Below are 16,840 nucleotides of genomic sequence, written 5' to 3' on the forward strand. Positions count from 1 at the left end.
TATCTAGAGAGGGGTCAGGGCATAAACATTTGAGTAGAAGAGCAGAGACTTTGTTGTTGTTCTTTGGCCACTTTCTTTATGATGAGCTTCCCCAGTGTAGCTTTTAGCTAAGTCTTCTATGCACACAAACACCCCCCCTCCAGTGTATACTCATGGACTAATCCCTACAGTAGGGATTAAGTGGGGAGGTATTCCCTACCCCTGAGTCATAGTCTGTGATCTGTGGTGAGCCCAAAGGAACAGTGCCCAGTCAATGATGCCAGATCTGCCCCCCACTAATGTATTCACACAGCTGACCCCCATTCTGAAATGGGTCATCACGGGATAAGTCAGGAATATGCTGTGAAACCTCCAAATGTAGGATTCACTCCCATATTACAGTGCAAGGCAAATAAAACAAACTTGAAACAAGTCACTTTATTGGATGTAAGGTGTTACAAACACAAAGAAACAAAGGTGAGATTTTTTGGTACAGAATGACATTATCCAACAGTAGATGCATGCACTGCTGGGCAGCAAGCTAGGAGACCTACTGAAACCCATGGGTGGCCTATCCTGAGGCTTTAGTTCTCACTGTCACTGTCCCCCAGGGTGTGCTTGTCAAAGAGGTACTCTGCCATCCCATATTTGGGTGCCCCCATCTTGCGCAGGTTGGTCACATGCTCACCCAGCTCTTTGATGGCCTTCACCTGCTCATCCAGGTAGTGGGTTTCAATGAAGTCACACAACTAAAGAGGGGAGAAGACAGTTAAGTCAGTATTATTTATTCAGCCAATGGGAGGCCTTGACAGAATCAAAGAATGGAAAGTGCCAGAACCCAAGATCCAGAGGGAGCATGGCACTACCTCCTAAGCCAGTGTGTTAGGCGGAAGGGAGGCTGATTTCTTACTACATGTTTCTTCCTCAGGGGGAGAAAAAGAACTGCCCCTCCCCCCCCCCCCCACTCCTTAAGACAGGGTTATACTCTTGAACCACCAGAGGAGAAAAGCCTTTGATTTACCAGAGACACCAAAACATCTCAAATTATTCTAAGTGGAAGATCCCAGATCACCTATACATAGGCACATCCCAGTGCCCAGTAGTAAACTGATAGGGCTTCTGTTTTTCAGGGTTTATTTTTAGTAAGTTGAGTTGTGTTTGTCTAAAGTTAAGGTTTTTGGAGTTTGTGTGAATACCTTACTCATTAAGAAAAGGAGTACTTGTGGCACCTAGAGACTAACAAATTTAAAAGCTTATGCTCTAATAAATTTGTTAGTCTCTAGGTGCCACAAGTACTCTCTTTTTGCAGATACAGACTAACACAGCTGCTACTCTGAAACCTGTTATTACTCATTAAGGTACATACAAAATTACAGTATACATTACTGTAATCAGTAATCTTTGTAATGTGTGCTGTTTCAAACAAGATCTTTAGTATGCAGCAGCAAGGTCTACACAGACTAATTAATGCACAATATAGTGTACTTTAGTAATCACACCTCTGTACTCCACATACAGCTCTGTGCACAAAAGCCCTTAGATACCAGAAATGATTGTGTTTACTGGATAAATACCAGTTTCATTTCTGGAATCAGGATATTTTATCCTGACATCATAACCAACTCCAAAGCAGCTTTCACCACAGCTCAAGACTATGCTAGAGTCACTTTCACCTTCCATTATTTCTAGCTATGGAAGCCTCCTGTAGTATTTACATTTCTAACCTTTACTATTTATACCCTTTGAATACTTCGATTGTTCATGTTTTCTTAAAATAACTAAAGCCAACTAGGTACATTTAAAAGCATTTACTCAACCCCTGATCTTGTTGCTTGCCCCTGAATTTCTACAATGGAATCTCAGAAGATTTTCATAACACATGTGCCTGCATCATTAAATCAACTTCTTCCCACTCCCCTCCAAATTCTGTTTAAGTTTCCAGCTGTGAGGAGTCTCCATAAAGTTGTATTCACAGGAGACCTGCAGTTTTTCAGACATTAATTCAGGATTCACAGCTACTTTTACCTCCCATGCATAAGAGCAGCCCAAAGCTTCATGGGTATCTTAGAGACAGCTATTAGATGCATATTAAGCTAAGAATCAGAATGAATCCACAGCCAGTCACCAGGCTACTGAGATGAGGAAGAGAGGGAAGAGCATCTTTGCCAGCAGGCTGGCTAACCTAGTGAGGAGGGCTTTAAACTAGGTTCACTGGGGGAAGGAGACCAAAGCCCTGAGGTAAGTGGGAAAGCGGGATACCGGGAGGAAGCACAGGCAGAAATGTCTGTGAGGGGAGGGCTCCTGCCTCATACTGGGAATGAGGGGCGATCAACAGGTTATCTCAAGTGCTTATATACGAATACACAAAGCCTTGGAAACAAGCAGGGAGAACTGGAGGTCCTGGTGATGTCAAGGAACTATGACGTGATTGGAATAACAGAGACTTGGTGGGATAACTCACATGACTGGAGTACTGTCATGGATGGTTATAAACTGTTCAGGAAGGACAGGCAGGACAGAAAAGGTGGGGGAGTAGCACTGTATGTAAGGGAGCAGTATGACTGCTCAGAGCTCCGGTACGAAACTGTAGAAAAACCTGAGTGTCTCTGGATTAAGTTTAGAAGTGTGAGCAACAGGAGTGATGTAGTGGTGGGAGTCTGCTATAGACCACCGGACCAGGGGGATGAGGTAGATGAGGCTTTCTTCCGGCAGCTCACGGAAGCTACTAGATCATATGCCCTGATTCTCATGGGTGACTTTAATTTTCCCCGATATCTGCTGGGAGAGCAATACAGCAATGCATAGACAATCCAGGAAGTTTTTGGAAAGTGTAGGGGACAATTTCCTGGCGCAAGTGCTAGAGGAGCCAACTGGGGGGGGCGCTTTTCTTGACCTGCTGCTCACAAACCGGGTAGAATTAGTGGGGGAAGCAAAAGTGGATGGGAATCTGGGAGGCAGTGACCATGAGTTGGTTGAGTTCAGGATCCTGACGCAGGGAAGAAAGGTAAGCAGCAGGATACGGACCCTGGACTTCAGGAAAGCAGACTTCGACTCCCTCAGGGAACGGATGGCCAGGATCCCCTGGGGGACTAACATGAAGGGGAAAGGAGTCCAGGAGAGCTGGCTGTATTTCAAGGAATCCCTGTTGAGGTTACAGGGACAAACCCATCCCGATGAGTCGAAAGAATAGTAAATATGGCAGGCGACCAGCTTGGCTTAATGGTGAAATCCTAGCGGATCTTAAACATAAAAAAGAAGCTTACAAGAAGTGGAAGGTTGGACATATGACCAGGGAAGAGTATAAAAATATTGCTCGGGCATGTAGGAATGCTATCAGGAGGGCCAAATCGCACCTGGAGCTGCAGCTAGCGAGAGATGTCAAGAGTAACAAGAAGGGTTTCTTCAGGTATGTTGGCAACAAGAAGAAAGCCAAGGAAAGTGTGGGCCCCTTACTGAATGAGGGAGGCAACCTAGTGACAGAGGATGTGGAAAAAGCTAATGTACTCAATGCTTTTTTTGCCTCTGTCTTCACTAACAAGGTCAGCCTCCCAGACTGCTGCGCTGGGCATCACAAAATGGGGAAGAGATGGCCAGCCCTCTGTGGAGATAGAGGTGGTTAGGGACTATTTAGAAAAGCTGGATGTGCACAAGTCCATGGGGCCGGACGAGTTACATCCGAGAGTGCTGAAGGAATTGGCGGCTGTGATTGCAGAGCCATTGGCCATTATCTTTGAAAACTCGTGGCAAACGGGGGAAGTCCTGGATGACTGGAAAAAGGCTAATGTAGTGCCAATCTTTAAAAAAGGGAAGAAGGAGGATCCTGGGAACTACAGGCCAGTCAGCCTCACCTCAGTCCCTGGAAAGATCATGGAGCAGGTCCTCAAAGAATCAATCCTGAAGCACTTGCATGAGAGGAAAGTGATCAGGAACAGTCAGCATGGATTCACCAAGGGAAGGTCATGCCTGACTAATCTAATCGCCTTTTATGATGAGATTACTGGTTCTGTGGATGAAGGGAAAGCAGTGGATGTATTGTTTCTTGACTTTAGCAAAGCTTTTGACACGGTCTCCCACAGTATTCTTGTCAGCAAGTTAAGGAAGTATGGGCTGGATGAATGCACTATAAGGTGGGTAGAAAGCTGGCTAGATTGTTGGGCTCAACGGGTAGTGATCAATGGCTCCATGTCTAGTTGGCAGCTGGTGTCAAGTGGAGTGCCCCAGGGGTCGGTCCTGGGGCCGGTTTTGTTCAATATCTTCATAAATGATCTGGAGGATGGTGTGGATTGCACTCTCAGCAAATTTGCGGATGATACTAAACTGGGAGGAGTGGTAGATATGCTGGAGGGGAGGGATAGGATACAGAAGGACCTAGACAAATTGGAGGATTGGGCCAAAAGAAATCTGATGAGGTTCAATAAGGATAAGTGCAGGGTCCTGCACTTAGGACGGAAGAATCCAATGCACTGCTACAGACTAGGGGCCGAATGGCTAGGCAGCAGTTCTGCGGAAAAGGACCTAGGGATGACAGTGGACGAGAAGCTGGATATGAGTCAGCAGTGTGCCCTTGTTGCCAAGAAGGCCAATGGCATTTAGGGATGTATAAGTAGGGGCATAGCGAGCAGATCGAGGGACGTGATCGTTCCCCTCTATTCGACATTGGTGAGGCCTCATCTAGAGTACTGTGTCCAGTTTTGGGCCCCACACTACAAGAAGGATGTGGATAAATTGGAGAGAGTCCAGCGAAGGGCAACAAAAATGATTAGGGGTCTAGAACACATGACTTATGAGGAGAGGCTGAGGGAGCTGGGATTGTTTAGTCTGCAGAAGAGAAGAATGACGGGGGATTTGATAGCTGCTTTCAACTACCTGAAAGGGGGTTCCAAAGAGGATGGCTCTAGACTGTTCTCAATGGTAGCAGATGACAGAACGAGGAGTAATGGTCTCAAGTTGCAGTGGGGGAGGTTTAGATTGGATATTAGGAAAAACTTTTTCACTACGAGGGTGGTGAAACACTAGAATGCGTTACCTAGGGAGGTGGTAGAATCTCCTTCCTTAGAGGTTTTTAAGGTCAGGCTTGACAAAGCCCTGGCTGGGATGATTTAACTGGGAACTGGTCCTGCTTCGAGCAGGGGGTTGGACTAGATGACCTTCTGGGGTCCCTTCCAACCCTGATATTCTATGATTTATCACTCTAAGCATTATTTTCAGTCAGCTTTCCAGAAATATGTTCAGATAGATGTTCTCTGCTGTTGAAAAAAGCCAGCTCCCTCAAGACACAACTGAAGTAAAGGGTTGCAAGACAGCCTAATGCCACCCATGTGCACACCACAGTGGTTTATCAGCCAATTCAACAACCCATCAGTTCTGTCAATGTTTTTCATAGGACTGAGTGGATGTTTACATTAACTGTAGGAAAGGGGCTAAGATACAGGCTGCCCTCCTTCAAAGGAGGACGCTCCACTCTGAATTTTACCCCTTCCTCAGGTTTGGGGCAAATCCCAGCATGTGTTGCAGAGATTGCATGGATGCCCCCCTCCCCCAAACCCTTTATCATTAAAGGCTTGCATAACCACATTCCAATCACAGCTTAGCTTTCACTTACATGAGGGTCATTCTTGTCAGTTGCCAGCTTGTGCAGATCAAGGAGTGACTGGTTCACATTCTTTTCCAGGTGCAAGGCACACTCCATTGCTGTCAGCCCATTCTCCCAATCATCACGATCTGGTTTCTAATATAGGAAAGAGAAAGCACACAACATAAGAATGGCCATACTGAGTCAGACCAAAGGTCCATCCAGGCCAGTATCCTGTCTGCGGACAGTGGCCAATGCCAGGTGCGCCAGAGGGAGTAAACCTAATGAGAACGATCAGTGATCTTTCCCATGCTATCCATCTCCACCTGCTGACAAACAGAGGCTAGGGACACCATTCCTTACCCATCCTGGCTAACAGCCATTAATGGACTTAGCCTCCATGAATTTATCTAGTTCTCTTTTAAACCCTGTGATAGTCCTAGCCTTCACAACCTCCTCAGACAAGGAGTTCCACAGGTTGACCGAGCACTGTGTGAAAAAGCTTCCTTTTATTTGTTTTAAACCTGCTGCCCATTAATTTCATTTGGTGGCCCCTAGTTCTTAAGTTTATTAATTAACTTAAGTTCATTTGGTGGCCCCATACCACAACTTAGCTACCATCAGAGGCCACACACAGCAGCAGGGCAGAGAACAGACACTCAGTTCAACAGAATCTCATTGGAACCAAGACACTGGACTTTGAAGGTTTAAGTTTGGCAAGTTACCTTTCTGAACTATGGTCCATCTTACCAGATTAGTTAGGAATATTTTTACCATAGTGGCAGTATAGAGGTGCTGTTCAAGAATCTATATAACCCCAGAGCAGCCTAGTACTAAACAATCTGTGTAGACTACAGAAGTGTTCACCTGGTTTAAAGAGTCCCAAATCTATCCAAGATTTTATTAGCGCCACATTATCTAACCATCTCTCCAAAGTGATCTTATTGGTGTCTCTCTTGAGAAGGTCTGACATTAGCAACAGTTGCTAATATAAGGCCACATATGTACAGGTGACAGCTTTACTATCTAGAACAGTGGAGGGTTTTGCCTACCCTTGTTTGGTGGATCAATCCTCTATGTAAGTTTCAAGAAATGAAGCTTCTATACATGGGAAAGTGACCTAGTGGGCAGCCTGAAAATTAAGTGTCATGAGACAACTCACCAGCAGCTCAGTACTACAGGGAAATCTGGTCTTCAGCCAGGTAAGCCACTGCTTTAAGCCAACCCAGGTCTCCAAAAGAAGGGGTGAGGAAGTGAAAACCAGAATATTTGTTGTGCAAGGGCCAGTGCTCCTGACCCGTGATTTTATTCAGGAAGTGAAGATAGTAGTGTTAAGTAATTACTGGTGTTCTGAAAGGCTTTGCAACACATGCAGTCTTCTGACCAGACTGATGCTCAAGAGCACCTGTTGTAGCACTGGGGATATGTAAAAACATAGAACAGTTCAGTTGCTTCTAGCAGCAAGATTCTCCTGAATGCCTTTATTAGTTTTACTTTAAATTTGAGACTCACAATGAAGCATTTTGAATCTCTTTAAAGAGTCATTTCTATACCACATAGCTGATACAAAACCACCACTAAGCCAGTCTGGATATGTTGATTACAGACTCTTAGCTAATCTACTCCCATGGGATTCTGCAGTGAAGGCATAGCACACCACTGGAAACACCATGATATTAGGGTTTCCCTGGCAACCATGAATCTAAAGAGGACTAACATCAGTGGCAAGACAAAACAGAAGCTGAGCTGAGGGAGAGCTCCAGTTGATATGATTTGCAAGAGACTAGCATGGGAAGGTGGTTATTTCATGTACAGTGTAGAACCAGCTCTGAGTACATCTTTAGACTAAATGTGTTGTGTATCACAGGAAAGACATACATACTAGGAGATTAAAAATACTGTAGTACCAGTATCAAACTATCATGGATGGTTGTATTTACCAGATCTCTGCACTGCAATTTTTTCCCCCAGTGCCTATTCACAAGTTCATAAAATACAAAATATCTATGTGCCTACTGTTACACTACTAGTGACTTGTTAGCCAACATTTGAGGAGATTGCCCATACTGGCTTTCATAGCCCGTCTCTTCCAGCCTGGGAGCAGGCCAGAAGAGGAAGTTACCATACTGCACTTTATGCCCTTGAGGCATCTCCTTAGCATGGCTGCTAACCTTGATGTCCTGCAAAAAGATGCGACCGCCCCTCTGGTTCTGCAGCTTCATGAGTTTTTCAGCATGCTCACGCTCCTCGTGGGACTGGTGCAGGAAATACTTGGCAAAGTTCTTTAGAGCCACATCATCCCGGTCAAAATAGAAAGACTGAAAAAAAAATTCAGATACTGCAATCAAGACTTCTGCATTCACAGGCTCCCAGACCAATGATCTTAATAATCAACTGAATTCGGTCATTCCTACTGTTCCCTTCATTCCGGAGCTGTCAAGTTAGCAGGCTTTGGGATGTGGTGTAACTTCCACTCTATAGCAGATTGCAACTTGATACCTGTGCTCTAAAAGGGACTGTGTGTGCACACATGCCCAGCCATTTCACCCCTGCACACCCCTTCACCTGAGGTGGGAAGCCAGTTTGACTTTACGGGGAGTTAGCAGAAATCTTAGTTCAAAACCCCCCCCGCCCAGCCGAACTGTATCCCTTCTGAGCACCATACTTTAAAAATCTGACAGTAGAAAGGAAGAGAAGCTGAAGAGATCAGTTTAGCATGTATGAAGTGCTATACACCCCTACTACAGTAAAAATGTTATCCAGGAAGTTGGGGGAATGGGGGGGGGCGCGCGCGTGCTGGTTAGTCAAAAATGCTGGTTAAGTTAGAGTTATACTTACCAATGGAGGGAGGGAGTTTGGGTGTGGGAGGCAGCGGCTCAGAGCAGGGGGTTGAGGCACAGGAGGGTTTTGGGGTGCCAGATCTAGGCAGCTCCCCACAAGCAGCCACATGTCCCTGCTGCTCGTAGCAAGGAGGCACAGCCAGACAGCTCTGCACACTGCCTCAGCCCACAGGCACAGCCCCCACTGGTTCCCAGCCAATGGGACCTGAGAAGCCAGCGCTCAGGGCAGGGGCAGTGCCCAGAGCCTCCAGTGGCTGTTCTTCTGCATAGGAGCAGCAGGAACATGTCCCCACTTCAGGGAAGACATGTGGAGCCAGGTAGGGAGCCTGCCGGCTCTGCACCAACTGGACTTTTAATGGATATCAGAAATGCTGGTTTCTAGAGCTTTCAGGTTGGTAAAGTGCCAGATACCACAGCTTTTACTGTATTGGGAACAAGCTGTTGATGCTGATTACAGTTCAGTATCGTGCTCCTGTAACAGCTTAAGATGGCCATTTACTATCTGAACACATTTTTGGGCCAGATACTTCTTTGTGCTTTGCTTAGCCCTTTTTTAGAATGGAAGTTGTAGAAAGTTCTGTTCTCACTTTTGGAGAAATGAATATGTTTGTAAATGATAAACAAGTATCACTTTGACATTGTTCTTTTTTGCTAAATTGGATTATGTTTTGAGCTCTGTACAGGACCTAGTGCTATATTCCTCTAACATCTTGTTTTCTCTAGGTCACATGTTAAAAAGCATGTCCTGTTCTTTAACTTCTTAACCACACTTTGGTGCTTTTTTGAAGTCTGATCGTATGACCAGAAGTGAGACATTTGGAAAGATACCAGAGTCTGATCTACTTCAGAGCAGATTGCAGAGTGACCCTTAAAGAGCTTCTCAAAATGTGCTCTTCTTGCAAGAGACATTAGCTTTATAAGCCACTGGGCAGGTGATAAAGCTAATCTAAAACTAGTATAACAGAACTTTGATGTCACTGCAAATGACTAGAGGTGAGCATTTGGCAGCACTTTAAGTCAAGGGATCGGTGTTTACAGTGTTTGTACAGAGCAGTAGGCACCTACTTAGTTGAGGTCAATTCACAACTGAAGGGAGCAATAAATACACAACCCTGCTCTCCTCTGATTTGAGATGCCAAGTGAGTCTGAATCTTTCTAGTATCTGCTAATCCAAGAGTGAAGTTTCTAGTGCTGTTGTGGCAATTCATGTGGCACCTCAGAAGTACACCAAACACTCCCATCTACTATCAAGGCTAGTTTGAAGTTCTCTCTCTGCCTCAAGGGGCATCCCTGACCAGAGAGTTTGAGTCCGTCACTGAGGAGCTAAAGATACACTTATGGGCTGTGAGCCTACCATCTTCGGCGCAGTACTCGGCCTCACCAGCAGGGAGAAAACCCTTAACACACGGATAGTCAAGGCCTACCGACAGAGAGAAGCGCCCCACCCCCACCAGAAGAAAGAGGCCCTGGGCGAGGGACCCACCCCAGGGGCGGCAGCTGCCTGGCCAGCAGGCTCTGCTCCGGCCTCAGCCCCAGGCCGGCGCCGGGAACAGCCCCGCGGGGCAGCTGCCTGCGCCGCGCAGATAAACCCGGGCCGCGCCCGCGGCGGCTCAGCCAGGAGGCGCCTCCCCTGCGGGCCAGGCCGCTGCCGGGCCGGGCCGGAACCGCTGCGTCACCCGGCTCCGCCTCGGAGCCCGCTCGGAGCCGAGTCCCCCGGCGGCGGGGGAGGAGAAGGGAGAGCGGGGCAGGCCGCGAGGGCAAGGCTGACCCCGCCCGCCCCGCCAGCGCTGCCCCGCCCCCCGGCAACAAAGGAGGCGAGAACGCGGGCGGCGCCGCAACGCCCAGGCCCGGCGAGACTCGGCGCTTCCTCCCCGGCTCCCTCCGGGCCCCCGCGCGCGGCTGAGGCGCCTGGCAGAGGCCCGGCCCATCGCCCCCCCCCCCCCGCTCCCGCAGTAGTAACGCGGCCAAGGCCTGGCCTGGCCCGGCACTCACCATGCTGAGGTACACGTAGGAGGCGTAGAGCTCCAGGTTGATCTGGCGGTTAACGGCCGCCTCGCAGTCCTGGTTGTAGTTCTGGCGCACCTGGGATGGAGACGAAGACATGGCGCTGCTGTTCCTGCTGCTGCTACGGGAGCCGAGAGGATACAAGGGTCGGAGGCGGGGGGGGAGTCCGAGCGGCGGCGGCGGTTCCGTCCAAACACTGTTGAAGCAGGAACCTCCGGGGCTCGGGTCTGTCTAGGTCGCGTGGTCTGAACCCCCGCAGCCCCCGCCGCCGCCTTATATACCCACGTCGGAGAGCGCGCCGGGAGGCCACGCCCAGCCCGCGCGCGCGCTCGTCAGCGGGGGCCGGCGCAGCAGAGGGACCCGCCCTGCGCAGAGGCGGGGCCGCCTGTCTCAGCGTGACTCAGCGGGTTGCGCCGCTGGGCGCGTGTCTCGGCTACACAGCGAGGGCCGCGGGGCCCGTGTGCGGCTGTCCGGCCTCCCCCTCAGGACCCCCTGTGCCCGCTCGCAGCCAGCCGGCGCTGAGCCACACGCAACGCCAACCTCGGTGCAAGCAGAGCCTTGCTCTTCCCCTCTCCGCCCAAACCCCTTCACTGGAGCAGTCCTGGGTCCTTCTGCCCGCCAACAGTGACACACACCCACTTTCTCTCTCAATTCATGACAGAATAATGCATCCCATGGCTTGGGAGGATGATCTGGCCCAGCTGTGTATATCCCATAAAGGACCATCCACACCTGCAGCACTTTGTAATAATAATAATAATTAATAAAGAAATAACAATAATACTTCGCACTTCTATAACGCCTCTGCTACAAGGATCACAATTTGCTTTCAAAACGTATGTTGGTATCGTTGCTTTTAGCTCACTAGCACCTTACTGAGGGCTGCTTTAGAAATATAAACAAGAAACACTTTTAACACTTCAATCTTAGATTTAATTTGTCATTGCCCAGACATTACTTTTGTTTCCTGGTGTGAGAGAAATGGGCCTTGCTCTGATGACATCTTTTTCAGGACTGAATCTGCTCAGTTATAAAACCCAAGGAGCCAGAATGGCCAGAGTCTCCTAGTCCATAATAATAGTGGTCTTGAAGCCAAATTTCTCTTTATGTACATCTGTATAACACAAGTGAAATTAGTAGGGTTGCCAAGTAGTAAACTGAGGGCAGAATCTGGCCCTGAGTGTTTTGAAAGGTAGATGCATATTCTCCTAGAACAACAATAAGAATAGCAGTTTTAACTACCTTGATATGAACTGGATGAAGTACTTATTAATTAAGGTAGGGTACTTTGGGGAGAAGTAATTTCTTGATCACTTACATAACAGTTGTTTTTCTGCCAGTTTGTTTTGAAGATGACTCCAGTTGTACAGGAAATTAGTGTAAATGCTCCATTGGGTAACAATGACGGCTGCTAATTTAAGTTTGATATCGTAACAGACACGTGATGCATGGATGTAACACAATGACAATGCACTTTAAAGAGAAGATTTCACAATATGAGACAGATAACCACAGAATACTATTTATGAATGACTGATTGGAGGATTACTGGGGTTTTAAAACACTTTTGACAAGAGTCTTCCAGAAAAGGCTCTGAAGGAAAATAATAACCATCTAATTTAAGTGAAAATCCCAGTGGGTCTTACAAACTAATCAAACAATAGGGAATTAACTGAGTTGTAAGAAATCTCTGCCCCTCAAAGTGGAGGGAATTCTTTGATAGGGTCTTGCAGCAATCCATATCGGGATACATGATTTTATATGTTAACAACTTAGAGGAAAAAGAGGACAACAAGTTGGTAAAGCTGACAAATGATATAATAATGGTATAACGTACACGAGTTCTGGTAAGAAACTAAATTTTATTTCCTGGTTCAAGTCACTTGATCTGGGTCAGGGTGAGAAAGTTTAACGCCTTTATCATATGACAGGAGTCAGTGGTGTACTATAGAATAATTCTTTTCCTTATTTAAATTAAATGCAGAGAAAAACATAGTGTCAGTTAAAATAAGAACCAAAAACTAAGATGGCCAGTTAGTAAAATAGTAATAGAGAAGTCATGGATGAAGGTCAGGGTAGACAATCCAAGCTCTCTGACAGATGGGAGGAATATTTTTGCATCTGATTGAGTACTGCCAACCCTACACGTTCAAATATCATGAACCAGGGCCCCAAAATCATGAGATTTTTTAAAAATAATAAATCTTGGGTTTTCTTTCTTTGTTTTCTGGTTTCTGAGCCTTTAAGGTATACTATGGTCACAACCACAGCCAAGGGCTGGAAACTCCCTTTTTCTTAAAATGAAAGCTAAAATTCTCGGGTAACTTCATAATAGGATCTGGGACTTTATAAAAAACACCAAATATCAGGAGACTCATGATAAAATCACCGTGACTGAAACTCAGCAGTTTTCTGATCAAAAGTTCACTTCTTGTTCTCAAAACAGTTCCTGGTGCAGTGACCTTGTTCAGTCATTGACATGGATACACAACCTAGAGCTTACTGTGACTCATGGAGCTCATGGAACAATGATTAAGAAATCAACTTGCAAACATCTAGAAGATAATCAGGTAATAAGTAACAGTCAGCATGGATTTGTCAAGAACAAATTGTGTCAAACCAACCTGATAGCTTTCTTTGACAGGGTAACAAGCCTTGTGGATAGGGGTGAAGAGGTAGATGTGGTATATCTTGACTTTAGTAAGGCTTTTGATACTGTCTTACATGACCTTCTCATAAACAAACTAGGGAAATACAACCTAGATGGAGCTACTATAAGGTGGGTGCATAACTGGTTGGAAAATCATTCCCAGAGAGTAGTTATGAGTGGTTCACAGTCATGCTGGAAGTGCATAACAAGTGGGGTCCCACAGGGATCAGTCCTCGGTCCAGTTCTGTTCAATATCTTCATCAATGGTTTAGATAATGGCATAGAGAGTACACTTATAAAGTTTGTGGACGATACCAAGCTGGGAGGGGTTGCAAATGCTTTGGAGGATAGGATTAAAACTCAAAATGATCTGGACAAACTGGAGAAATGATCTGAAGTAAATAGGATGAAATTCAATAAAGACAAATGTTAAGTACAGTGGAGTCGCATCATACGCGCACTTAACTTAGGTGAATTCAACTATATGCACTCGGCAAAAAAAAAGAATAACAATAACTCGCAGCGGTAGAGTACTGTACAGGAGTCGACGGGAGAGCGCTCGGGGGTCGATTTATCGCGTCTAGACTAGATGCGATAAATTGACCCCCGCTGGATCGATTGCTGCCCGCCGATCCGGTGAGCATCTCGCCGCGCTGAGTGTGATTCTAGTGTTTAAAGATACGTATTTTTCATACAACATGGCCCCTAAACACAAGCCAACTACTTCATCTGGTGCTCAACTGAAGAAACAGCGATCTGTTCCAACGCTGGAGGAAAAACTGGCTGCATTGGACTTATTGAGAGATGATATGTCGGTCTCCACCATGGTGCGTAAATATGGCCTCAACGAATCTAGCATCCGTGCCATCAAGATTCGAGAGAGAGAAATTCGTCAAGCTGTGGCATCAAGTGCTCCGATAACTGCTACGGTGACAAGCCAGGTGCGTGATAAGACTTTAGTGAAAACTGAAAAGGCATTGAACTTCTGGCTGGAAGACATGAACCGTAAACGGGTGCCTATCGATGGCAACACGTTGCGAGAAAAGGCTCTTAGCCTCTACGCGCTGTTCAAACCTCCCGCCAAAGAGGGACAGCCTTCTGATGAAAAGGAATTCAAAAACAGCCAAGCAGTTTTAGGAACCGCTTTAACCTCAAAAACGTGCAGACTACTAGTGAAGCTGCATCTGCCAGTGAAGAGGCAGCAAAAACCTTACCCCGAACAATTAAAGAAAATCACAGAAGAAAAGGGCTACCTTCCGGAACAAGTTTTTAATGCTGACAAGACTGGGCTCTTCTGGGAAAAAATGCCCAACCGCACTTACACTTCGAAATCAGAAAGACAAGCCCCTGGCTTCAAAGCAGCTAAAGACCGTGTGACTGTGTTGTTATGTGGCAATACGGCTGGGCATTTAATAAAGCCGGGCTTCCTCTACAGGGCTGCAAATCCCCGTGCCCTAAAAGGCAAGAACAAAAATCTCCTGCCTGTGTTCTGGCAATCAAATAAAAAGGCTTGGGTGATGGCAGCATTATTTCTGGATTGGTTCCACAAGTGTTTCATTCCGGAGGTCAAGCGGTACCTCGAAGAGAAAGGACTTGACTTTACAGTTTTGCTGATCGTAGACAATGCTCCTGGCCACCCTGCGGCACTCCGGTTTGCGCATAACGACGTTGAAGTCGTCTTTCTCCCTTTTTTATTCTTTCATTCTTCCGTCTCTCTCTCTTTTTGACTATACGCGATTTTCGCCTTACGCGCTGACTTTAGAACCTAACCCCTGCATAAGATGTGACTCCACTGTATTCCACTTAGGAAGGAACAATCAGTTGCACATGTACAAAATGGGAAATGACTGCCTAGGAAGGAGTACTGCGGAAAGGGATCTGGGGGTCATAGTGGATCACAAGCTAAATAGTAGTCAACAGTGTAGCGCTGTTGCAAAAGAAGTAAATATCATTCTGGGATGTATTAGCAGGAGTACTGTAAGCAAGACACAAGCAGTAATTCTTCCACTCTACTCCACACTGATTAGGCCTCAACTGGAGTATTGTGTCCAGTTCTGGGTGCCACATTTCAGGAAAGATGTGGACAAATTGGAGAAAGTCCAGAGAACAGCGACAAAAATGATTAAAGGTGAAAACATGACCTATGAGGGAAGATTGAAAAAACTGAGTTTGTTTAGTCTGGAGAAGAGATGACTGAGAGGGGACATGACAACAGTTTTCAAGTACATAAAAGGTTGTCACAAGGAGGAGGGAGAAAAATTGTTCTTAACCTGTGAGGATAGGACAAGAAGCAATGGGCTTAAATTGCAGCAAGGGCAGTGTAGGTTGGACATTAGGAAAAACTTCCTAACTGTCAGAGTGGTTAAGCACTGGAATAAATTGCCTAGGGAGGTTGTGGAATCTCCATCATTGGGGATTTTCAAGAGCAGGTTGGACAAACACCTGTCAGGGATGGTCTAGATAATACTTAGTCCTGCCTTGAGTGCAGGGGACTGGACTAGATGACCTCTCGAGGTCCCTTCCAGTTCTATGATTCTATGTTTTTCATTGTCAGTGACTGGATGTATGTGTGTATTACATCTGTCAGTACAGGAATACGGTCAAAGGCATTATGGATGTCCTAAAGAAATAGCCAATATCCTTCTTGGTTTTGTTTAGACGTCTTCTGTCCCTCCTGAAGGACTGACCATCAGATGTGGTTGTTACATATGACCTTAGTGTGGATGATATATCAATTACTTTGGCAGGTTGCCAGCCACTCTGTTTGAAATCTTACATTTTCCTCCACTGGTAAAAGAAGTAACATTTTGACACTTTTTCTCTGCATTTTTCCTGTTTTAGTTTCCTGCCATATTGCTCTTTTTGCACCTACTTCAGGTTTTTTATTGTTATATTTGGCTCAAGAAATTTGCCAGATGTTCACACTAAAGTTTTTCTTGTTTTGCTCATGAGTCTGTAAACTGGTGACCCTAAAAAAATCCTTGTGCAGTACAGTGCAATATTCTAGAAATGCTAATGTTGAACCTACAAAGTGGCAGTTCTCTTGAATCGAGTTCTTTCCTGTTGGTACTTGACTTGCCTGCTAATTCTTTTGACTGTGCACAACATGGTGTATTTGAACTTATATAACAGAGAATTGCCAAAATGAATTATCTGTGAATTGTGGGCCAGTGCTATTTATTCTTCCACAATCTTGTGGTGAACAAACTGTGATTTACAATGTGTTATTACATTGCTACACGAAACATTGTGCAACAGCTCAGTTTAAAAACACTTGAGCAGTAGTCCGCTAAGAGATAATCTTTCTCATTTAACTCAGATAGTTCTGTGCCAGACTTAGGCTAAAGGTGATCAGGAATGTCATGTGGTTTCATCGGTTCTTTTACATTCTGCTTTCTGTATTGATTGTAGATTTCACAATTGTAACCTTAGCTTTAATTACAACATTTATGCCTGGCCAGAATAAGACATCTTGGGCTCTCCTCTTACACTTCTCACTATCCAGGTGGACACAATGAAGTACGCATAGCATTTCCAACCCTCATGCGGTATGTTTTTTATAATATGATGCCCTTTGTACAGAATCAATTCATATTCAGCAATTTCATATTTATAATCCCAGTAGATTTTATGCTTCCAGGTTTGTAGGCTTTTTCTCTCTAGGCCATCCATCTAGAACAGAGGTGGGAAAACTACAGCCCACGGGCCACATCTGGCCCGCGGGACCCTCCTGCCCAGCCCCTGAACCCCTGGCCCAGGAGGCTAGCCCCCTCCCCCTGAGCTCACTGTGCCACC

The 16,840-nt window shown here is 46.0% G+C and overlaps 1 protein-coding gene across 1 annotated transcript; it reads right to left on the reverse strand.

Annotated features, from left to right (window-relative positions):
• Positions 1 to 402: 402 nt before the first annotated feature.
• Positions 403 to 10,655, reverse strand: FTH1 (ferritin heavy chain 1). The gene is made up of 4 exons (XM_077818149.1): positions 10,384 to 10,655; positions 7,723 to 7,869; positions 5,582 to 5,707; positions 403 to 728 (listed from the first exon to the last, which is right to left on the reverse strand). The coding sequence occupies exons 1-4, from the start codon at positions 10,492 to 10,494 to the stop codon at positions 564 to 566; spliced, it is 549 nt and encodes a 182-aa protein (XP_077674275.1). The 5' UTR covers positions 10,495 to 10,655; the 3' UTR covers positions 403 to 563.
• Positions 10,656 to 16,840: the final 6,185 nt, after the last annotated feature.

This window comes from Eretmochelys imbricata, chromosome 6 (assembly GCF_965152235.1).
Source record: "Eretmochelys imbricata isolate rEreImb1 chromosome 6, rEreImb1.hap1, whole genome shotgun sequence".
Taxonomy (NCBI): Eukaryota; Metazoa; Chordata; order Testudines; family Cheloniidae; genus Eretmochelys; species Eretmochelys imbricata.

Coding starts and splice junctions, on each gene's coding strand:
- FTH1 (XM_077818149.1), bottom strand. CDS start 10,494: ATGTCTTCGTCTCCATCCCAGGTGCGCCAGAACTACAACCAGGACTGC. Junction 7,870..10,383: donor CCTACGTGTACCTCAGCATG/GTGAGTGCCGGG, acceptor TTTTTTTTTCAG/TCTTTCTATTTTGACCGGGA. Junction 729..5,581: donor CTGACAAGAATGACCCTCAT/GTAAGTGAAAGC, acceptor TCCCCTCTTTAG/TTGTGTGACTTCATTGAAAC.